Below are 24,685 nucleotides of genomic sequence, written 5' to 3' on the forward strand. Positions count from 1 at the left end.
TTCAGACTAGGTCCTATCACTGTGGAAGTGGGTCAGTTCCCCAGAGAGAATGACCTGAACAGGAGGATGTAAGGCAGAGTAGGCCCTGCAACAAACCAGCCTATTTCCTCTACTCTTCCTCGCCTGACAGACTAGGAAGACTCTCCCAGCTTTGGCTGAGTCTCCTGGCCTGTGGGCTGGGGGGGGGGGGGGCTTGTGTAAAGAAATGGCTCCCTGTTGCAGTTACCCCCCACTTTTTGCCTGATACTGATGCTGACTTGACTGAGAAGTGTGCTGGGACCCTGCTAACCAGGCCCCAGCACCAGTGTTCTTTCACCTAAAATGTACCATTGTCTCCACAATTGGCACAACCCTGGCACCCAGGTAAGTCCCTTGTAACTGGTACCCCTGGTACCAAGGGCCCTGATGCCAGGGAAGGTCTCTAAGGGCTGCAGCATGTCTTATGCCACCCTAGGGACCCCTCACTCAGCACAGACACACTGCTTGCCAGCTTGTGTGTGCTGGTGGGGAGAGAATGACTAAGTCAACATGGCACTCCCCTCAGGGTGCCATGCCAACCTCACACTGCCTGTGGCATAGGTAAGTCACCCCTCTAGCAGGCCTTACAGCCCTAAGGCAGGGTGCACTATACCACAGGTGAGGGCATAGGTGCATGAGCACTATGCCCCTACAGTGTCTAAGCAAAACCTTAGACATTGTAAGTGCAGGGTAGCAATAAGAGTATATGGTCTGGGAGTCAGTCAAAAACGAACTCCACAGCTCCATAATGGCTACACTGAATACTGGGAAGTTTAGTATCAAACTTCTCAGAATAATAAACCCACACTGATGCCAGTGTTGGATTTATTAAAAAATGCACACAGAGGGCATCTTAGAGATGTCCCCTGTATTTTACCCAATTGTTCAGTGCAGGACTGACTGGTCTCTGCCAGCCTGCTGCTGAGAGACAAATTTCTGACCCCATGTGGTGAGGGCCTTTGTGCTCTCTGAGGACAGAAACAAAAGCCTGCCCTGGGTGGAGGTGCTTCACACCTCCCCCCTGCAGGAACTGTAACAACTAGCAGTGAGCTCCAAAGGCTCAGGCTTCGTGTTACAATGCCCCAGGGCACTCCAGCTAGTGGAGATGCCCGCCCCCTGGACACAGCCCCCACTTTTGGCGGCAAGTCCAGGAGAGATAATGAGAAAAACAAGGAGGAGTCACTGGCCAGTCAGGACAGCCCCTAAGGTGTCCTGAGCTGAGGTGACTCTGACTTTTAGAAATCCTCCATCTTGCAGATGGAGGATTCCCCCAATAGGATTAGGGATGTGCCCCCCTCCCCTCAGGGAGGAGGCACAAAGAGGGTGTAGCCACCCTAAAGGACAGTAGCCATTGGCTACTGCCCTCCCAGACCTAAACACACCCCTAAATTCAGTATTTAGGGGCTCCCCAGAACATAGGAAACTAGATTCCTGCAACCTAAGAAGAAGAGGACTGCTAAGCTGAAAAACCCTGCAGAGAAGACGGAGACACCAACTGCTTTGGCCCCAGCTCTACCGGCCTGTCTCCCCACTTCTAAAGACACTGCTCCAGCGACACTTTCCCCAGGGACCAGTGACCTCTGAATCCTCAGAGGACTGCCCTGCTCTAGAAGGACCAAGAACTCCAGAGGACAGCGGCTCTGTTCACCAAAGACTGCAACTTTGAAACAAAGCAACAACTCTGAAACAACTTGCGTTTCCCGCCAGAAGCGTGAGACTTGCTACTCTGCACCCGATGCCCCCGGCTCGACTTGTGGAGAACAAACACTTCAGGGAGGACTCCCCGGCGACTGCGAGACCGTGAGTAGCCAGAGTTGCCCCCCCTGACCCCACACAGCGACGCCTGCAGAGGGAATCCCGAGGCTCCCCCTGACCGCGACTGCCTGCTCCTCAGATCCCGTCGCCTGGTAAAGACTCTGCACCCGCAGCCCCCAGGACCTGAAAGATCGGAACTCCAGTGCAGGAGTGACCCCCAGGAGGCCCTCTCCCTTGCCCAGGTTGTGGCTACCCCGAGGAGCCCCCCCCCTTGCCTGCATCGCTGAAGAGACCCCTTGGTCTCCCATTGATTTCCATTGGAAACCCGACGTGTGTTTGCACACTGCACCCGGCCGCCCCCGTGCTGCTGAGGGTGTACTTTCTGTGCTAACTTGTGTCCCCCCCGGTGCCCTACAAAAGCCCCCTGGTCTGCCCTCCGAAGACGCGGGTACTTACCTGCTGGCAGACTGGAACCGGGGCACCACCTTCTCCATTGAAGCCTATGCATTTTGGGCACCACTTTGAACTCTGCACCTGACCGGCCCTGAGCTGCTGGTGTGGTAACTTTGGGGTTGCTCTGAACCCCCAACGGTGGGCTACCTTGGACCCAAACTTGAACCCCGTAGGTGGTTTACTTACCTGCAAAAACTAACAAACTCTTACTCCCCCTAGGAACTGTGAAAATTGCACTGTCTAGTTTTAAAATAGCTATATGTGATTTATATGAAAACTGTGTATGCTATTTTGATTATTCAAAGTTCCTAAAGTACCTACCTGCAATACCTTTCATTTGAAGTATTACATGTAAAATTTGAACCTGTGGTTCCTAAAATAAACTAAGAAAATATATTTTTCTATACAAAAACCTATTGGCCTGGAATTGTCTCCGAGTGTGTGTTCCTCATTTATTGCTTGTGTATGTACAACAAATGCTTAACACTACTCCTTTGATAAGCCTACTGCTCGACCACAGTACCACAAAATAGTGCATTAGAATTATCTCTTTTTGCCACTATCTTACCTCTAAGGGGAACCCTTGGACTCTGTGCATACTATTCCTTACTTTGAAATAGTGCATACAGAGCCAACTTCCTACAGGATGCATCCTATAACTGTTTGAAATTGAATTGGGATGACTGCTGGGGTGGGTTTCGTAGTGCCAACGAGGTTGCACCGCATGAGGGTGCTGAGAGGGAATGCATTACTTTTTTTCTCATGTGTACATACTGCTAATGTTGTATTAATACACTAGTACTACGAGCAACATTTCTAAATGTGATTAATGCCCAGATATACACGACGTTCATGGTGTGTTAATTAATGTGTGTGTTGAATACAATGATTTACACTGCCCCTGTGATAAGCCTGACTGCTATGTCCCAAACTACCCAAGGATTAGCAATGGTTATACACTGACCGTAATCACCCATCCCTGATGGGAGTAGTAAGTTTTGCCTGGCCCGAGCCCTGCCTCAGCCAACCAGAATGTGCTGCTTCCAACACTGCTTCAGTTGCAAAGTATTTCCTTGAAGTGTTTTTCATTTTATATATTCAAGCATTTCACTCAACATTGATAAATGTATTTGCACATGAATCCTTTAGCTATGGCATCTGGCAGGCATTGCCTTAGTAGCGGGCAGTAAAACCAGAAGGCCAGTACCATAGGTCTTAGGCCAGGCACTATGGCCAATTCCTGCTACTCCCTGCCTAAGTCAGTGCACAGCAAGGGGTGGACACCCACAGATGGTTGAGAGCTGCCAGTGGCACAGCCAACTCCCATGTGCAGTGCGTGTTTGCTGACTACAGTAGGTTTGGGGCATTCCCCGTGGCTAGCACCTGCTTTGCACTGTCTTTGGTCATGGACATCTGGGCTTCACTGCTTGCAAAGCTTTAGGTCAAGTATTGTGGCTAACTTTTGTTGGTCACAGCTTTTTTTTATTTGCCCATAACTCTTCTAAACATTGGTGGCTCTGCACCAAAAGAAGTACTCGCTAAGTGTAGGCAGCTGAAGACAGGCATGCCAAATTTTGTGCAGATCCTTCCGGGAGGAAAAAAGTATGTTTTCCTAAGTATGTTTTCCATTTTAGCTTCTAAAGCAAAATGTTTGTCACAACTACAGCGAAAAACCATTGAACGGATTTAAACCAAATTACACATAAAAAGAGAACTTACATCAGAAAGCTTCTTTTGGTGGTTTTGTGTAAATTAATATAGTATTTTTTTAAATATTAGTTTTAAAAAAAGGTGCTGGTGGGCTTGAAAGGGCTACAATATTTGCATATAATGTCAGATGTAATTGTGATTTCTTTCAATCATATTTGAATTTTTCATGACATGAATAGTTGATGAAAAAGTACTGAAACATTATTTCTGTCATCTTGAAAATCACACTCGTCAAAATAATGAATTTGTCCCAGAAAATCATACATTTGTCAGAAATCGCAATGAGATTGCCAGTATTTTGAATTCCAAGGCTCACACTATTTTTCAAAAATCACGATTTAAAAAAAAATTATGAATTGCAGAATTAGTTACTTTAGGAAAATTGTACATTTTAATTTAATAAAAAGGAAAATTAATCAATGGAATGGTTGGGCAAAGGCCTGCTTGCTGCAGGATCTGGATGGTGGAAAACAAACACAAGTTTTAGGGCCTCATTACTCACTTTGACAGTTAAACCCCCGCTCTATGGGTGGCCTAACTGCCCAATTACAACCCTGGTGGGCAGACCCGCCATAGGACTGCAGTCCTCGCCAGGGACATGGTTTCCGAGGTAGTGACGGTGGTCTGAGTTTTACTCAGCCAGGGCGGTGCTAAACTGAGTGCTGCATGGCTGATTACAACTCACCTCACCACCAGCCTTTCCATGCAGGTTTCACCAGCATAAAAAGGCTGGCAGTGAGGGTGTCCTGTGGGCCATGTCAAAAGCATGGGCAGTGCAGGGGCCACTGCCCAGCACCCTCAGAATACATACTGTCTGCTTTGCAGACAGTGCGCATTCAGAGGGTGCTGGTCGGCCCCCTCTGTGCTACGAGATGGCACACTGCGCCTTTCAGGGAGCCAAGTGCTATCTTGTAGCACTGTTCCCGCTGGTCTGACCGGCGGGAACGCTCTATTATAATTTTCCCGCCGTCAGACCAGCAGGAACATTGTAATAGGGTGGTAGGATTCCACCGCCATTGGGGTGGCCTCCTCCCTGTGAGTTTGGCAGTCCCACGTTGGGGCCATCAAATAATGGTAGATGAGAAAGAACTTCAACATCCCACACTAAATTAATCAAAAGGTGATCAGTATAAAACTAAACAATACGATACTAAAAAACAAAGGGCTTTCACTAGAAAAAACAGTTGTTTCACGCTGAAGAAACTAAAGTATTTAAGTTTCAAAATAATGAATGTGCCAACTTGTGAAAATACTATTGAATAATGTTGCTGTATTCTGATAAATACTGCTCTAAAATATATTGTGTATGATGATGGGACTATTGTCTAAACTACTAAAAGATATTCCTCATAGACAAGATTCAAACTTAGTAATGAATCGGCTTCCCATGTCACACCTTTGTATCTTAGGTTCTTTACTTGCTGAATTTACCTATTATATGAACTAAATTGAACAATTTTACCAATAGTGCCCTGAACACACTGACAGCGCTATAAATGCACAATGACCATAGTCACTATAGGCAAAATGTAATATAGGAAGACCTTAAAAAAGTCACAAGTCTGTACAATAAAGTTTGAACGGTATTGTGAGAAATCTGGTTGTTGGTTAGGAGAGGGATTTAAAAACGTAATAAAGAAAGACACAATCTGTGTCAGGGGGAACTACAGAGTCACTAAATTAACCTGTGATTAACCCTCCAGGAGCTTGGCACAAAAGCAGTGAGGCTTAACTTAAAGAAAATGTGTAAAGTATACAGAACTTAAAAAGTGATAAAATACAACACAAGAAAAATCACACACTGATTTAGAAAGAGTAAATTTTAAGAAAACATTTGACAACACAAGGACAAAAATCCAATCAGTAGAACTGGTGATACCAATCTTTAAAGTTTTACGTGAAAAATAGTGCCTAAAAGAAAAAGCCCCAAATATAGAAATGTAGTGGCATGAGACTGAAGCAGTCAAAAGTTATGGCCAACCAAGACAGAGAACGTTTCGGATATGCAACCTGTATTCGGCCGGGTATCTCCTTACTTCACACTTAGAGAAGAATTTTAGGAGAAAAACATCTGAGAATGTAAATTTCAGCAGGGTAAGGCAGCTGACAGTATTTGAGACGGAGTCGTCGTAGATGAGCCGCTGGATGACTTTGCAGTGAAGATTCCTTCATTTAGACTTAGGCTCTCATCTTGTCATTAGCAGTAAAAACTACCTACCGCCACGGTGACGGCTGCCAAAATACCGTCACCGTGGCTACCATCCGTCTGCCACATTGTGATCACTGCAGGACGTCCGCCACAAGAAGGGCAGAAATCTGGCAGTGATCATATTGGCAGACGGTGGTAAGCTGGTGCTGCTACCACCAGCACTGCCACGCCAGTTGAACGCTGCCAGCCGTATCATGACTTGTGATACGGCCTTTCGGTGTTCTGCTGGATGGCACTGCTGGCGGTAGCAGCACCCCTTCCCGTTCCCTGCCGAAAGACCTCCCAAAACAAGGTAAGTCGGGCTTCTGACAGGGGAGTTGGGTGGGGGGTGTTGTGTGTGTGTGTGTGTGTGTGTGTGTCTGGTTGCGTGCATGAATGTGTGTGTGTGCGTGAATGTCTCTGTGTGTGTAGTGTTGTTTACGTGGGTGTATGCATGTGAGTGAATGCGTGTTAGAATGCTGAAGTGAGTGTGTCTGCATGTCAGTGTGACTGTGTGTAAGAATGTGTGCGTGCATGTCTGGAAGTATGCGTGTATGCCAGTGTGAATGATTGGGTGAATGCGTGATGCAGGTGTGTGCGTGTATGCCGGGTGGAGGGGAGTGAGAGGATCAGAAGGGGTGGGGGAAGGTTGGATGGAGGGGCAGTGTGGGGCATCAGGTGGGTGTTGGGGGAGATGGAGGAGCCGCCTACTGGTGACAGGGAAGGAATTCCCTGTCATCGGTAGGGCCTACCGCCATGGTTTTCGTGGCGGTGCTAACGCCACGAAAACCATGGTGGTAGACAGGCTCAAAATGCTGCCAGCGGTATTATGCCGGCCGCCGGGATGGAGACTGACATTTCCGGCCAGGTGGCTGATACCGCCATGGCGGCATGAGTGGAGAAGTGGCGGGTTGGCTGCAGCCAACCCACCATTCTCATAATGTGGCGGTATGTACCGCCAGGCTGTTGGCGGTACTACCGCCGGGGTCATAATGAACTCCCAAGTCTCTTTTATGGAAGTCGAAAATCTCTAATGGGACAAAGCTGCTGAATGTAGCTGACAAGGGATCCATGAGGCCAGATACTCCTTCTGCAAGGGGCTGCAGAACAGGATTTGCAGCTGTGGAGACAAATGTAGTAGGAGCAGCTGCAAAGTCAGAATGACCGGCAATGCACCTTGAATGGATTGGTAAGCAAGTAGGTCCCGGTCCCCTCTAGGTTGTCAGAGCACCTTTTGGCAGAAATTTTTCTCAGTCCTACATTTTGGATCTGGGCTATTTGGGCACCTTTTGCATCACTTCCAAGGGTCCAGAACTGGAGGGTCAAGACTCACTCAGGCTGGGACCCGGTGCAGGTTCAAAAACAGTGGAGACTTTTCTGCCCCAAAATCTCTAATCAGGAAGCCAGGCAACTATCCCTAGGAGTGACTCTATAAGTCTTGGGTTCAAGCAGGAAAGCAGGCCTCAGAGAGTCCTTACACAAATCCAGGAGTAACCTGGAGAGTGGGTCTGAGAGACCTAGCATTATATCTGGTACCAGCTTTGAAGTGAAGGAAACTCCTGGAGTATTCGTCACACAGAAGTGCCTGGAATTTTCTGCTTTCCTGCCCTGGCCCCAGACTGTCTGCAGTCATAATAGGCTAATGCAAGTTTTTTGTGTGTAAGCTGAGGCAGGGTCTTTGAAGTGCAAGGGAGGCTGTGCACAGCTCCGCCCCTTCATCCTGCTAGGATGGCCCATCTTGCAAACACCTAGTCCATCTACTAGCTTGCAGGAATACGCAAAAGCCAACTGCCAACTACACCTAGTCATGTGACACAGAAAACAGACTGCATGCACCTAGTGGTTAGGACAAGAAAATTCCAACTTTCTAAAAGTAGCATTTTTAGAATCGTGACTTAAAACCCGACTTTACAATTAAAGAAGATTTCACATTACAAACCCTTAGACCCCAATCATGATATTCCTACCTGTTCTCATACAGGGTTATCAAATTTTAAATGTAATAAGATAACCCAATGTTAACCAATGGAAAAGGCAGGCCCCACATTACTGAAACCAGGACATATAAAACTTAAAAGTACATGTCCCTATGGACAGTTTGAAGCCTACCTTAGGGTGATGAATATGTAATAAAAGGTGGAGGGGGGTGTTAAGCCTAGCAAGGAGTTTATTTTGCCAAGTAAAATTGGCAGATTAACACTGCTCATAGTCTGTAATGGCAGGAAGCGGAAAGTTTTAAATGACCACATAAGTGGGTGGCACAATAAGTGCTGCAGGCCCACTAGTAGCATTTCATTTACAGGCCTTGGGCACGCATAGCACCACTTTACTAGGTTTGTAAGGGAATGTAACCATACTTTAGAGAGGGAGCACAAACAAGCACTGAGTACACTTTACCACTGCTAAACACTGCTAGAAATCTAAAGCCAACAAAAATGAAGTTGGCAAAACAGGAGGACAGAAGGGGAAATGTTTGGGGGTGACACTGCAGAGAGGGCCAAGTCCAACAGGTATTTAGAACACACAATAGCCAGAATTTGTGGAAACAAAAAAGCATCTAAGCCCACCCTATTATATTTAGAGATTTCTACTAGCACTATGGAGATCTCTGTTCCCACAGAGAAGTCACTGCCATGGGAGATCCCTGACAACAGTTGGAGAGTGCTGAGAAGCCACCTTGTTTCATGTGACTGCTCAGCAAATTTCTTTGTTTTTCAGAAATAAACTCCAGAGCTGCAATTTATTTTTGAAAAACAAAATACCAAAGATCCTGAGAGCCTCAGATTATTCTCCCAGGGTAAAGGGGACTTTTTATTCTGTCCGGAACTGCCAAGGTATCTCTGGCAGTTCCAAACTGAAACAAAAGTACATCAGACGATCCACTCTAAATAGGGTGGTAATGGGCCATGTTTCTACCAGCAAGGGCAACATGATGGTGCGTTTGACACTGAACAGAGAGGGTGGACTGTCAGTTTGGCAGATAGGGTACTCCACCACATTTGTTACCTTGTCAGTTAAACTATGAATTAGGCCCTAAAACTGAGGTGTGACAAATGTATTTTTGTGCAACTTGTTTTTCAATTAAACATGTTAAAAAGAATATATGAAATCTACTGTTCTGAATGGTTGAGACAATGATCAACGAACATTACATACAAATGATTTCCCCATATAGTTAGATTGAAGACAACTATCGAAGAAATGCATAATGGGTTTCTATAGTAGAAACAGCTCCACAATATGCTAAAAGTATGGCCTGGCATGAGGGAGTATGGAATATATGAAAAAAAGGAGAACATTCCAAATGAGAAAACTCTCCTACCTGATTGGTGTCATATTTTGAGCGATCATTGTTCACTCTAGAGCTTTTTTCTGCAAATTTCTTCTGTATGTGTGGACCCCTTCCAAAGAATATATAGTTCACAAAGGCATATTCAAGTAAGGCCAAAAATACAAATACAAAGCATCCCATAAGATACATGTCGATAGCTTTCACGTAGGGAATTTTAGGCAGCGTCTCTCGAAGATGAGTGTTGATTGTTGTCATGGTCAGTACAGTTGTAATTCCTACAAAAAAAAGCATAAAGATATTTTGTTTCAGTAAAAAGTATATATGCATTTCTACATTGTGTTGAGAGCATTCCAACGTCAAACCCACACGGTTAGTAGTGTTGTTTATCCTTAACATTGACGCACCAATAAGAGCCCAGTCCATACAGTGGAATCTCTTTAATGTGAATTTATGTTTTTTAATGGACAATCTATAACTATTTGTTCACTTATAAAAGTTTAATAAAGAATTGAAATACAAGAGCCCAGTCCAAATTCAGAAAGCTATTAGAAAAAACTATTCATCCGTCTTGTTTGAGCCAATCGATTGCAGTTTGAAAGCTACATGTCAAGGAAATCTCTGACAGTTGGGAAAAGGTTAAGAAAGCTACATGTCAAGGTAATCTCGGACAACTGGGGAGCAGTCAAGAACATTTCTAAGGGTGACTTCATTGCAGTGTTTTAGATAACCATTTTGAGAATTAGACTGTCATTGCAATAACTTTAAAAACAAGGAAAATAAAGGGAATACAATAATATTGCATAGTTAAAAAAACGGTAGTTTCTACATTTTTTGGGAGAGTGTCTTACTTGAAATAAAATCTCCAGTAAACAGTTTTCAGTTTGGTACCTCTTCACCAAATGTTTTTGAGTTAAATAATTTTATTGCCTTTTCAGGTCTCTTGAGTTTAAGATCACAGTTGAACCTTTGTGGCGAGCATTGCAAGTTTACATCCTGACAAAAAAGATGTCATAAGTGAGCTGAACAGCCTTGGAAAACAATCAGGGGTTTATTTATTTTGTGCACTGCTTCTCACAATAATAAATAGTCGCCTGCACCACATAATGTGTTCTGGGAGGAGGTTTAAAATAGCAGTGACCATAAATGTCAAATAAATAGAAGGTGAAGCCATCCAGGGACTGACCTGTGTGTCCTATACAACAAAAACAGAAAAGGGAATCTACAATTGGTATATAATTATGGCAAAGAAAACAATGATAATATTCTGAAAAAAGGTTTGCTTTTTAAAGACAATGAAAGGTACATGTCACATTAGAAAATAAATCTTAACTGTAGTCTGTACGTTTTCTTAGTAATGCAAGGACAATCATAATACATGACACTATTTTGACATGAACTGTCCAAGAGATATTTTACATTCTGGAATTTGGTTGTATTTAGTACACATAGTATGAAGTTACAAGTGGGTTAGGAGTGGCCACAATCGCATTTTTTTCAAAATGTAAGAAATGTTTGCATACAGTTGGCCCTGTATCTTGAGGAACAATTGGACACAAGGGTATGCATTGTACGCCACATAACAATCATTGGCAAAGCGAATAGCTTTGGTGTTGGTCACCAGCCTTTTGACTTTGTCCATGCTTGTTTTGTCATTTTTTGTAAAAGAATTTGGGGAAGCTGCTGGACAATCATTAATATATTTTTAAAAATGGTTAAACGCTAATATTTGCGGGCCTCAAAAGCAAACATTGCAAAAGCAATTCCTGGCACTGAATGGAACTACTGTGAAAAGAGCAACATTCTGATGCTCACAATCTGAAGTTGGCCAATAGCTAAAGTGGGCTGACCAATTGTGCAATGCTCTATGCTTTAAAAAAATGTGCATGGCCAACTCATGTTTTTCTGGTGTATTGATAAACACTGAAAATTTGGGCTTCGGAGAGCACTATTATGAGGTATATTGAAAATGAGTAGCCTACAAAATGGTGAGGGTTGAAAGAAAAGAGGATGATGGACAGAGAACAAAGATGAAAGTAAAGCAGGAAGAGAGAGGAGGGTGATAGAACAAAGAGTTAAAAATACACAGAAAAGATAGAAAGAGGGAAAGAAAGAAAGCAAATGAATGAGGAAAGTGATGGGATGGGAAGAAATAAGGAGAGAAATAAATAAATAGGACGCATACAGAAAAGAGCAGACAAGCAGAGATAACAGAATGTGTTGGTGAGAGGAGGAAATGAGGGTAAAAAAAGAAAGGCAAGAAACAAAATTGTAAGTTAAAGAAAGTGGGGATACAGAAATAAATGGATAGAAATATGGAGGACAAACAGAAAGTGAAAAAGGGAGAAAAGGAGAGAAAGGGAAAGTCTGAAAAGGAAGGGGCAGAGAGAAGAAAAAAAATATAGAGCTAAAGGCAAGAATGACGAGACTGGCAGTCCAGAGGAACAGGGACAGAAAGAGTGAAGGGAAAATAAAAGAGGAACAGAAGAGGATGGGAGGTGTAAAGGAGAAGCAGTTGAAAAAATAGAAGGCAAAAAGGGGAGGGAGAAAATGAAGGAAAACAGTGATGCGGAAACAGTTTTAGGAAGACAGACTGGATAGAGAAGGCAAGCAATAGTGAGAGAAAGGAGGCACAAAAAAGACGAGCGACTCAGAATAGAGAGAGATTCAGGTAAAGAGAGTAAGATAATTAATAGGATGGAGAAGTAGAGAAGGGAGAAAGAGAAGTAAGAAAGAATGTCAATGAGATATTTAGCTGATGGCAAAGCAAACTGCACATCTGGGTCTATAATAGGTGAATATTTACTACATTATTTTAAATCTCAGTCAGTTTTATACTAGCGAGGTATGCCACAAGTACCGTAAAATCAAGCATTTTGTTTGCCTGGGGAAGATCCTTTAATCACTTCTGTGTGTTCCTTAAGATCTTACACTATGTTTAGTAGATTGGTATTGCTGGCTAAATTTGCTACAATGGAACAATCTTGTACTCTAGTTTGGGTAATTTTCTTGGATGATGAACATTACCTCACTTGTAAATTATAAGTTTTGTGATTCTTTTTTGAAAGTACATATTACTCAAACAACACAAAACCAGATTCATACATTTAGCTAAGCATTGCCACCTCAGCACAACATCCACATTGTGACTTTTATACCTTGCCCCACAAGAAATGGGCACATTAGACACACTCCCTGAAGTAATCACACACAAGGCATCAAAGCCTATGAGTTGGCACCTCAACAGCATGTTCTCTCGTCATGACTTAGAATCATTCTCAATAAGACTATCAATGGATAACTTTGTACCGCTGCAGAAGAAATGACAGGGTCTACATCTATACTCACAGAGGCAGGGTAAAGGGAGCTGGATGAGGTCAGAAAAAGGGCTATGTGTGTGTAGGGTGAGCAGGGAGGGGGCCTCTGCCCATCCCACAATCACATAGCCCTATTCTTCCCTAAGCTCTTCTCTCCCTCAGAGTGGCACAATGCAAAATGATGGGGTACCCTGCAGAATGTGATGATGGACCCCAGCGTCTCCCAGGTTGTAGACATTAATTGGTCATGGGCTCAATGGGGGCCCCCTGAATGGTTGCACCCCACCCCCATCCTGCAGGGGCCTGCTCAGGAAGGTAGAGTGGCTTTCCTGAGCATTTAACTATTTCTTATTTCACACCACTGCACGCATTCTGCAAGGCATGCATTGGCATGGCTTAAAGGGTGAGGGGGCTCCTTCCAAAATAAGAAACCCTGGGCCCTCCCGCACTGCAGGGGACTTTGTCACACCCCTGCTCCTTCTTTGATCCCTCCTCTTTGTCTTAGGACTCTTGCCATGGGCATGTGACTGCTGGTTTTGGGTAGCAGCACCACCACGTGTGGGGGAGTGAGTCTTATCCCACACCGTCTGGCAGATGTCGGCCTAACCCTTTCAGCTAGCTAGCGGCATCTCAACCCAACCCAGAAGTAAAAGGTGATTTGTTGCAGCCTGACTCATGACACTCTATGACTTCTCATGGAAGTCGTGGTAAAACAGCTTACCCCTTTCTCTCAGTTACATAGGACTCATACATGCAGCGACAAACAGAAGCAAGATTTGGTTCAATACATTTACTGAAGGAACTGCATTCTATGCAGAGGTATGACTTACAATTATTAGGAAGATAAAACACAACACTATTATCACTGTGACCAGAAATGAAAAACAGATAAAAAGTTCCAATTTCCTGTCACACTAGTGAATTTAAAATCCCTACCTGCACTACTAAAAATCTACACGAAAATGCTAGCGGTGTTAGCTCTAATGTGCTCATACTAGTCTTTTCAAGGAAGACCCATCACGATACACGTATAATTAGCAGGAGGGGGTTACCTGTTGGTATGCGAGCAGTCCTCTCAAGTGGATGGAGCGACGAGGCCAGGTTCAGTAGAACTGTGACAACAAGGTACAGCATAAGATGGCTGGCTGTAATGTTCCCCTATAACCTGGTTTGTGACAACTTGTTGTTTTATAACAAAATGTGTTGTTGTTTTGAGAACTGCCCTGGTGAAATAATGTGTCTTTTCTGTGTAGAATAGACATTGTACTCTTTGGACTGGCAATACTTGATAAACAATCATGTACAGCCTGGGCTGAGCATAAGACGAAATGTTGCGCAAAAGAACTGATGACAAATTCTGCATGGAAGGACGACTGATAAAAATAGTAAAACAGAACCACTAAACTGATGCTAGGCAAAAAGGCACAAGCCACAGGCCCAAAAGCTAAAATAAATGAGCCTATCCAAAGCGCTAAAATAACCCCACAACTTGCTCCCTATTGCCGGTGCAAGAGTGCAGAGGACTATTCTAAAACCCCTATATAAAAATCACTATTCCTAAACTAGTATGTAAAAGCAGGTTAAAATATACATTAAAGAAATAAAATGTCCATGTTGACAAGCAGGATAGGCCAAAGTCAGGCCGAATGAACAAAAATAGATGCAAATTTAGGCCAAATATCAATATTCAGCAATAGTCGTGATCCCGCAAAAATTCACCAGTATAATAAATGGTGATGAAATTCAGGAAAGATCCCACTCAGGCAGTTGAAAAGTTAACCAGCTGTTAGTGAAAGTTATTGGGAATCTCTCAAAGACACTCGAAAACATTGAGTGTATGGCTGAAGGTATTACTCCAAAGACAGTTTGAAAAGTACTGACAAAACCAGAAGAACCATCAGCCTTAAAAAAGTGTACAATCCCAGCGGGAAGTGCCTCCAGCCTGTTCAGCTTGTGAAAATTAACATTAGGTGTAGCAATGTGAGGAGGTCATATGTCTGCTACTTTTATCTCTCACGTGGAGGCAGGGGGAGCACACTCTCCAACAAGTCACAATTTTGGAGATCAAAACCATGCAGACCATGCCAGCCTGCATACCACAACAGCTTTCATCGTTCAGCATCACATAACTCCCATTCAAGAGCGCCTGGAATGCTGAGCGAATCAAAGAGACAGGAACACCCTTCAGTTAACAAGCTAAGTTTGCTACTGAAGAATTACATGGTGTGTTTAAGGACAGCTGTTTTAACAAATCATTGAATGGCTCACAGAAGTCTCACATTCACTGCTGATAAGAAAGACCTCCTTCACGCCATTGGAACATTTGTACAGAAAGGGTAGCTCTCACACCTCATGAATGTAACTATCTCCTAGCCAATCAAATCTGCCTACTGGAATGTGTTTTATGTACAACATGAATTGAAATGTTGAAATGAGCAGATTACTCTGTGTATTAACCATAATGCAGATGGAATTTCTGCCACAGAAAAAGGCAACTTTTTTAACTTTTCAATGTTAAGCATGATGTAAGTCACTTCTTTCTTAGCCATCATCTGTTGTTTCTCTGTCAAGTTAAATGCAGCAAAGAACTCCGTGGAGTTTAAATATTGCCAGGGCACCCGGCCACTTTTAAGAACTTGTAGGGTCGAACCCACTGCATACTGGACCTAAATTGATGCTATCCATGATGTAAAAATGATATGTTGTTTTGAATAATGTCAATTGCAGATGACACGATGTTGCTTAGGGTGTAAATGTGGTTGGACAATGTGTTCATATCATTATCGATAATGGCTAGAGCTTTTTGCAAGTTTTCCTGATCTATTTGCCTTAACCTTTGCAGCAGGTTCCTTTTGGGAAGGTTTTCCAATTTCATTATATATTGCATGTAAGAAACGTTTTGTGCATGGTTTTCTAGGACCTAACAAGAATTCTTGTAAGTCTATATCTTCTGACAGAAGACTAAGGTGTTCTTTAACAGCTGTTGGTGTGGAAGTTTGTAACTAATGTTGACATAGTTTGCCCACACTATGGGGGTCATTACAACCCTGGCGGATGGTGTTAAAGGTGCGGTAATTCCGCAAACAGGCCGGCGGACAAAAAAAGGGAATTATGACCGTGGCGGAAACCGCCAACATAGACAGCCACTTTAACACACCGCCCGCCACGGCAGTACAGACAAGCAGCGCGACGGTCACCGCCAACAGACAGGCTGAAGACAATGTACCGCCCACAGTATTACAACCCGCCAATCGCCACCTTTTCCGGGGCGGATTCACTGGGGATAAAAACACGGCAGAAACAGCTTTAGCAATGGAGATAACGCTCACCTCAACACACTCCACGAGGAAGGAGGAATACTCCCTTCCCTTGTCTTCCTGCTCATCTACGAACACCAGCAACGGCGGCGCCGAAGACAACGGTGAGTACTGCACCTATGACATAGGGGAGGGGGGAGGCAAAAGTCAGGGGGACACACACGCAACACCCCCACCCCCACCCTCGCACATTACAACACACACACCAATGCATTTCCAAACATCACTGTAACAACCCACAACCCCCCGGAAGAATGCAAAGACAAAAGGAAATCAGTCCAAACATTGTAATGTATCAAAATACAGTTCCAAATATATACAGATATCTATACACATTCAAAATTATGTACATTACGAGAAGTAGTGCAGGCATGCACATATCAATGTCCGTGCACCACTGGTCCAAAAAAGCATGGGCGAGGCCCACACTAGATACCTGTCCACAAACGGAGAGAACACTGCAGGGGCATCAGATAGAAATACAACAGGCACCTCAGGGGGAAGAAGGGGGGGGGGGCACCTCAGCCGGATTACAGCACCACGCCAGATCCACGACGGGGCTCCATGCCCATTGATGTATCCTGGGGAGTAAAAAGCCACAGTCTCTCAAGTCTCTACAGTGGGTGGTTTGCCCGCTGTTACATCCTGGGGAGTGCAAAGCCACAGTCTCTCAAGTCTCTACAGTGGGTGGCTTGCCCACAGTTCAATCCTGGGGAGTGCAAAGCCACAGTCTCTCAAGTCTCTACAGTGGGTGGTTTGCCCACTGTTCAATCCTGGGGAGTGCAAAGCCACAGTCTCTCAAGTGGATAACAGTCTCCACTGGTTCTGGAGGGGGACTGGTGCCCAGACTGCATCAGGCTCCCTGTGACGGTTCCTGTTCCGTCACTGTCCCAGCTGTACATGGGATAACGATGCTTGATGTGGCGGTGTTTTCCTTGTTCAGCGGTGCTTTGCCCTGTTCAGAGGTCTTCACCATGGTGGTCTTTTCCTTGTGCAGCGGTGCTTTGCCATGGCGGTCTCTGACCTGTTCAGCGGTGCTTTGCCATGGCGGTCTCTGACCTGTTCAGCGGTGCTTTGCCCTGTTCAGCGGTCTTCACCATGGCGGTCTTTTCCTTGTGCAGCGGTGCTTTGCCATGGCGGTCTCTGACCTGTTCAGCGGTGCTTTGCTCTGTTCAGCGGTGCTTTGCCATGGCGGTCTCTGACCTGTTCAGCGGTGCTTTGCCCTGTTCAGCGGTCTTCACCATGGCGGTCTTTTCCTTGTGCAGCGGTGCTTTGCCATGGCGGTCTCTGACCTGTTCAGCTGTGCTTTGCCCTGTTCAGTGGTGCTTTGCCATGGCGGTCTCTGACCTGTTCAGCGGTGCTTTGCCCTGTTCAGCGGTGCTTTGCCATGGCGGTCTTTTCCTTGTGCAGCAGTGCTTTGCCATGGCGGTCTCTGACCTGTGCATTGGTGTGTGGCATGACGCTCCCTCATTGCCCAGCGGGGCTGTGGCTGCCAGGGCCCTCCTGGGCACTGACTCCGGCGGTGGTCTCCTGACCAGTGACGATACTGCTGCCCTCCTGGGCACTGACTCCGGCGGTGGTCTCCTGACCAGTGACGACGGTGCTGGCGGTGGCATCCCGGCCGCCGGGGAGGATGGCGCCCTTCTCCGCCGTGCTGCTCTTACCAGACTTCTTCTGGCCCCTCACCACCTTTGGAGGAGTCACAGCTGACTCTGCAAACCCCCTGGGACCCTTGTGAGCAGTTTTGCCGCCAGGAGTCTTCACCCTGTCCCGTCGGCCACTTTCCAACTTGAGGTGCTTCACATGGGGTGAACTGGCAGTGCTTTGGCTCTGTGTCACTCTGGCTGCCCTGGTGGCCGGTGCACTCCAGACACCTTGAACACGCACCACAGGTCCTGGTGTTTTTTTGGCTGAGGTGCTACTACGGGCCTTAAGAATTGGAGGGGTGGGGGTGGTGGCAAAGAGGTCAACGTTGCTGAGGAAGAGTTACTGACGAAGACTGGGATGGATAGCTGGAGGGGGTCTGGGAGTGGAGGAAGAGGAGGTGGTTGTAGGAGGTGTAACTTTAGGTGTTTTGGGTGCAGGTACTGGAGGCTATCGTGAGGTGGATGGATGTTGGGTGTGTGGGTGCCCGCGTTTGTGTACTTTGGGCGGGGGCGTCACAGACACACTGGGAATGGACACAGGGGATGTGTAAATGGTAGTGGGAGTAGTGAGTGCAGGTGAGCGGGGTGTGGTGCTGGGTGTTCTGGTGCGAGTCCTAGTGCCTGTAGATGTAGTGCATACAGGTGAGAGTGTAGACGACACTGGGAGGGAGGAGGGAGACGACGAGGAGGGGGACACAGTGGAGGCAGTGGATGTTGCTGTGTCTGTATGTGGGTGATGCTTGCGTGAGTGCCTGTGGGTTGTGTGGTGCCTATGTTGCCTGAGGTACTTGTGTGTGTTGAGGTGTATGCATGCTTGTTTGATGGTGTGCTTGGGATAAGCTGGGGAACAAGGGATCGGGTCTGGGTGGAGGAAGTTGGAGGGGGGAGGCTAGACACAGGGACAATGGCTGCCATCAGTGCTGAGGCCAGAGATTGCAGGGTTCGATGATGGGCAGCCTGACCAGAATGAATGTCCTCCAGGAATGCATTAGTGTGTTGCAACTCCCTTTCTCCACCCTGGATGGCATTCACAATGGTAGACCGCCCAACAGTGAGTGACCTGAGGAGGCCAATGGCCTCCTCACTGAGGGCAGCAGGGGTGACAGGGGCAGGGGCTGAGGTGCCTGGGGCGAAGGTGATGCCCACCCTCCTGGGTGAGCGGGCATGGGGTGAATGCTGAGGGGCTGCTGGGAGGGCGGTGCTGGTAGGGGAGGTGGCGGCTGTACCTGTAGAAGTGGGGGGCACAGATGGTGCCGCCACCACAAGGGAGCTCCCATCGGCGGACGAGTCCGTGTCGCTGGTTGGTGATCGTGTGCCCGACGTGAAGCTCCCCTCGCCCTCCGTCCCACTGGTGTATTCAGAGTCTGTGGTGTGGCCCTCCATGGCCATGTGGGATGCAGCTCCCTCGTGCTCCGGTGCCACTGTACCTCCGCCTGATGATGCTGATGCACAAAAGAACAGGGAGAGCAGAAAAAGGGGAGGGGACGACAGAAGAAAGACAGGTTGAGTGCATGGCTTACCACTACCGTCGGCGGACAATACAGACACAGCAGCCCCCTGCACTACGCCGTGCTCTTGGCCACTACAGATGCAATTCCTGGGATCTGGCCTACATGGCTATGGTGGACATCTGTACACATGGATGCCACAGGGGCATGTATACCTGTACTTGGCCCTCTACTGAGGTGGGGTGGAGTGGCACATGGCCTGCATTACAGAGGGGCCTAGCCTACGTAAGTCGCCCTGGCCTTGGGAAACCCACATCCCTCCTCCCCCACCCAGACCCCTCCACTGCGCGCAAAGTCCCCAGAATGAGAGTGTACTCACCCCCTTGTGTCTGCTGTGATGCCCTCAAGCGCCCATCAAACTCCGGGTAGGCCACCGCCAGGATCCGGAACATCAGGGGGGTCATGGTGCGACGGGCACCCCTCCCACGTTGGGAGGCCATCCCTAGCTGAGCCTCCGCCGTCTTCTTGCTCCAGCGGCGAATGTCCTCCCATCTTTTCGGGCAGTGGGTGCCACGTCTCTGGTGGACCCCCAGGGTCCGGACGTCCTTGGCGATGGCATGCCAAATGTCCTTCTTCTGGTGGGCGCTGACCTACGTGACATGCACAGGGAAAGAAGAGAAGTCATTACCAACTGCCCCGTCGATGTGAGTGGCCCCCATCCCTACCCTTGCCATGTGGCACATGCATTCACAGTCCTTCATGTTCCCTGAACTCTGCCCCCTTCCTTCTTACAACCAGCCCTCTCCACCCAGGCATAGCCCATACAACGTGCTCCCTGTGTACTTACTTGTTGGTCTGGAGGACCGTAGAGTAGCGTGTACTGGGGAGGACCCCGTCCACAAGCTTCTCCAACTCCTGAGCAGTGAAGGCAGGGGCCCTTTCCCCAGACGCAGCAGCCATTGTTTCTTCCAGACCGAGGTCACAGCAGCACTTGCAGTGTAGGTCCTCTCCTGTCGAAGATCAGGTATCGAGTGATTGAACAGATAGAAAATGGCGGTGACGTCCGCAGCGGTGACGTCCGCGGTGGTGCGTATCATCACCGCCGGCGCACTTCATCATTGGCTCCTAGGACCCATAGGGTCCAATGTTAACCAATGCAGCATTGCGCCTCGGTCTACGACCGCCTACCGCCACGGTGTACAACGCCAGGGCAGATACCTCACATCCCATTGTCCCAGTTTATTGGTCAGGCAGCCGCCATTTCAGGGGCCCACATGGCTTCATTTACTACTGCGTCACACATACCTAGGCCTACACTCAACACACATACAGGAAGAGTTTTGTGTTTGGTGTCGTGTTCTGTGTATCTGTGGGTACATACCTGGAAATTTGTTGACTCTGTGGTCGCTGTTGTCCTTCCTAGGCACCGTCAGCTTGGACATGTGAGAATATGGCAGAATCCTCCGGTGTACCGACCGCTGGTGGACCTGTTGACAATGGAGGAGCGACATTTAATCATCACCTACAGGTTTGACCGTGCCACTATCCAGGAACTATGTACCCAGTTGGAGCCAGACCTGATGTCACCAATCCGCCATCCCACTGGAATCCCCCCTGACGTGCAGGTGCTGTCAGTGCTCCATTTCCTTGCAAGTGGGTCTTTTCAGACAACAGTGGCCATGGCATCAGGGATGTCCCAGCCTATGTTTTCCAACGTGTCCTGCTGAAACACGTAAGGAGCTACATCATTTTCCCTCAGGTGGAGGATTTGGCTACAGTGAAAGGTGACTTCTATGCCCTTGGACATATCCCCAACGTCATAGGTGCTATTGATGGCACCCATGTAGCTCTGGTCCCCCCCCACAGGAGTGAACAGGTGTACAGGAACCAGAAGAGTTATCATTCGATGAATGTACAGATGGTATGTTTGGCAGACCAGTACATCTCGCAAGTAAATGCTATGTTCCCTGGCTCTGTGCATGACGCCTACATCCTGCGGAATAGCAGTATCCCGTATGTGATGGGTCAACTCCAGAGGCACAGTGTGTGGCTATTAGGGGACTCTGGTTACCCCACACTGTCCTGGCTATTGACCCCAGTGAGGAATCCCAGGACCAGGGCAGAGGAACGCTACAATGAGGCCCATGGGCGGACTAGGAGGGTGATCGAACGGGCCTTCGGCCTCCTGAAGGCCAGGTTCAGGTGCCTCCATATGACAGGTGGTTCCCTATTCTACTCACCAAGGAAGGAGTGCCAGATCATCATCGCCTGCTCGATGCCTCACAATCTTGCTTTGCAACGCCAGGTGCCTTTTCTGCAGGAGGATGGTCCGGATGGCGGTGTTGTGGCAGCTGTGGAGCCTGTGGACAGTGATGAGGAGGAAGTTGAGGAAGAAGACATAGACAACAGGGAGTCAGTCATACGGCAATATTTCCAGTGACACACAGGTGAGAACATTTCTTTCTTACCATTACATTCACTTTCACACTTCTACCTCTATCATGTCTGTCATTCTATAGCACTATTTGGTCACTGAGTTGTACCTTTCCATTACGGTTTCACAGGTGTGGTTACCAACGTGTGTCATCTGCTTGCATCCTTCAAGGACTTGTGATGTGTGACATAGGTATGTTGGCTTTACAATAGAAAACGCATTTTGACACTGTCATTGATAATACAAATTTACCAAATCACAGACTGACTCCAGATTGTTTTGTGGTTCAAGGGTGTTTATTTAAGTGCTCAAAAATGGAGGGGGGTTGTAAAATGGTGATGGGGGACAGTGGAGGAATGTCCATGGCAGAGTCCAGTCTATTGACCACACAGGTGCACTGCCCATATGGGCATAGGAAGTGGAGCTGGGGCAGTTAAAGTATGGACAGGGTAACAAAGTGGGACAGTGGGAGGACAATCAGGGTGGTCTCATTTCCTGGCGGGAGTCTTGCCATCTTGCTCTGTCCTGTTCCTGAATCTCAGGGACCGCTTGCGTGGTGGTTGTCCGTCTGCAGGGGGTGGGGTGCTGGTGTGGTGGTCCTGTGGCGGGCAGTCCTGTCCACTAGCGCCGGCGGAGGTGGTGGGCAGTTCATCGTCCATGCTAGAGTCAGGGGCCCCTTGGAGTGCCACGGTGTCCCTCATGGTCTTTTGTATGTGCTTCAGCACCCCTACGATGGTGCCCAGGGCGGAGCTGATGGTTCTGAGTTCCTCCCTAAACCCCAAATACTGGTACTCCTGCAGGCGCTGGGTCTCCTGAAACTTGGCCAGGACCGTCGCCATTGTCTCCTGGGAGTGGTGGTATGCTCCCATGATGGAGGAGAGGGCCTCGTGGAGAGTGGGTTCCCTTGGCCTGTCCGCCCCCTGTCGCACAGCAGCCCTCCCAGTTCCCCTGTGTTTCTGTGCCTCCGTCCCCTGGACCGTGTACCCACTACCACTGCCCCCAGGTCCCTGTTGTTGTTGGGGTGGTGGGTTATCCTGGGTTCCCTGTGATGGTGGACACACCGCTGATTGACGTGTCCTGGGTACGTAGGTATGGGCCCGCTGGGTGTGTGCTGTGCTGGTGTTACCAGAGGGTGGAAGATCAGTGTTGGGCTGTGCCTGTGCAAGGGGAACCGACTGTCCCGAGGCCCACGATGGTCCGGGCTGGTCATCAGGATCCAGTAGGGCAGAGCTGCTGTCGTCACTGTGGTCCTCTTCTGTGGGTGGAGTGGAGATGTCTGGACCCTCCGGTGTGGTGACGTTCCTTAGTGGTCCTGCAGGGATATGAGAGCATGATTATTGCATGTGTGTGTGTGATGGTGTGCAATGGGTGGGTGTGCGTGTACCCCAGTGCAAGCATTCCTGTGTGTGGGTTTGTGTGATGATGGTTAGGGGGTTGTTCTGGGTATGTGCAGTGAGCATGCTTTGGTGAGGGGTGACCATGCTTAGTTGTGTCATGCAGGGCTTGGTGTTGGGATGAGTGGTTTGTGTTATTAGTACATTAGTGAGGATTTAGGGTGATAGGGGAGGGTGTGAGGGTGGGGGGGTGTGATAGCATGCAGGTAGGGTGGGGGATATGATAGTTCAGATTTGACTTACCAGTGTCCATTCCTCCACCGACTCCTCCGAGGCCCTCTGGATGCATGATGGTTAAGACTTGCTCCTCCCATGTTGTTAGTTGTGGGGGAGGAGGTGGGGGTCCGCCGCCAGTCCGCTGTACCGCGATGTTGTGCCTGGAGACCACAGAACGCACCTTCCCCTGTAGGTCGTTCCACCTCTTCCTGATGCCCTCCCGATTTCTTGGATGCTGTCCCACAGCGTTGACCCTGTCCACGATTCTGCGCCATAGCTCCATCTTCCTGGCTATGGAGGTGTGCTGCACCTGTGAGCCAAATAGCTGTGGCTCTACCCGTAGGATTTCCTCCACCATGACCCTGAGCTCCACCTCGGAAAACCTGGGGTGTCTTTGGCGTGACATGGGTTGGTGTGGGTGATGTGTGGGGTGGTGTAAGTGTTGATGTGTGTGGTGATGTGTAGTGGTGTGTGGTGTTTTGTGCGTGGAATGTTGTATGGGTGATGGTGTTGTGTGCCTCTGTGTGGTGGGGTTGTCTATTGCTGTAGTCTCTCTCTGGCCTTCGTCTCTAATTTTTGGTCGTAGGGGTTTGTGGGTGATGTGGGTGTGTGTTTTATATTGTGTTGGGTGTGTGGGAGTGGTGTTTGTATGTGTGTCAGGTGTGTGTATTTTGAATTGTCCAATGTGGCGGTGTTTTGGAGATGTGTGTGTATTTTGAGCGCGGCGGTGTGTACTGCCAATGGAATACCACGGTTGAAAGACCGCCGCGTGGATTCGTGTGTCGTGATAGCATGGGCGTGTTTCTGTTGGCGTGACGCTGGAGGAATTGTTTTCGCCAGTTTAACACTGACCTTTGGTGTGGCGGACTTGTGTGGGTGTCTGAATTTCGGCGGATTCCGAGATGTGTGTGATAATAGCTGTGGTGGTCTTCTGCACGGCGGTAAGTGGCTTTTACCGCCGATGTTGTAATGAGGGCCTATATGTGCTGACAGTACCAGAATGTAGTGTGGTGATATAATTAGGGTTAGGTCGGCTCGCTCTAAAACTCTGTGTTGAGTTTACAAAATGCACATGACAAAAATTTGGTCCACTGGTCATAATAACCACCTACTGTGACCTGAAAATGTTGAATTAAAGGTGCCGTTCTGGAACCACCCATTGAGTTCTTCTTCTGTGATGCCATTTTGTCGAATTTGGCTGGTGACGGAACACTGGGTGTATTCAATTCTTTAATTTTTGCCAAGCTTAAGCAACTTGTTTGTTGTACAGTATCGCTGAGAAATATAATTAGTTACAGAATAAGGCATGCTCTAAATAAAGCTTCCTTACCCTGTATTTGCCAATCCCCAGTTTCCCACACACTTTTCAAGTCAATCCACTTTATCCTATACTCATAGGGGGTTATTACAACTTTGGAGGAGGTGTTAATCCATCCCAAAAGTGACGGTAAAGTGACGGATATACCACCAGCCGTATTACGAGTCCATTATATCCTATGG

General features: G+C 47.6%; 1 protein-coding gene across 2 annotated transcripts in view; it reads right to left on the reverse strand.

Moving 5' to 3' along the window:
- The window catches only part of GABRB3 (gamma-aminobutyric acid type A receptor subunit beta3), an 887,545-nt gene that overhangs the window by 114,174 nt on the left and 748,686 nt on the right, over nt 1–24,685 (reverse strand). For both annotated transcript variants that reach the window (XM_069204276.1, XM_069204277.1), the window contains one exon: nt 9,447–9,691. In XM_069204276.1, coding sequence (XP_069060377.1) covers nt 9,447–9,691 — 245 coding nt within the window. The remainder of the gene's footprint in view (nt 1–9,446; nt 9,692–24,685) is intronic.

This window comes from Pleurodeles waltl, chromosome 8, assembly GCF_031143425.1.
Source record: "Pleurodeles waltl isolate 20211129_DDA chromosome 8, aPleWal1.hap1.20221129, whole genome shotgun sequence".
In the NCBI taxonomy this organism is placed as follows: Eukaryota; Metazoa; Chordata; class Amphibia; order Caudata; family Salamandridae; genus Pleurodeles; species Pleurodeles waltl.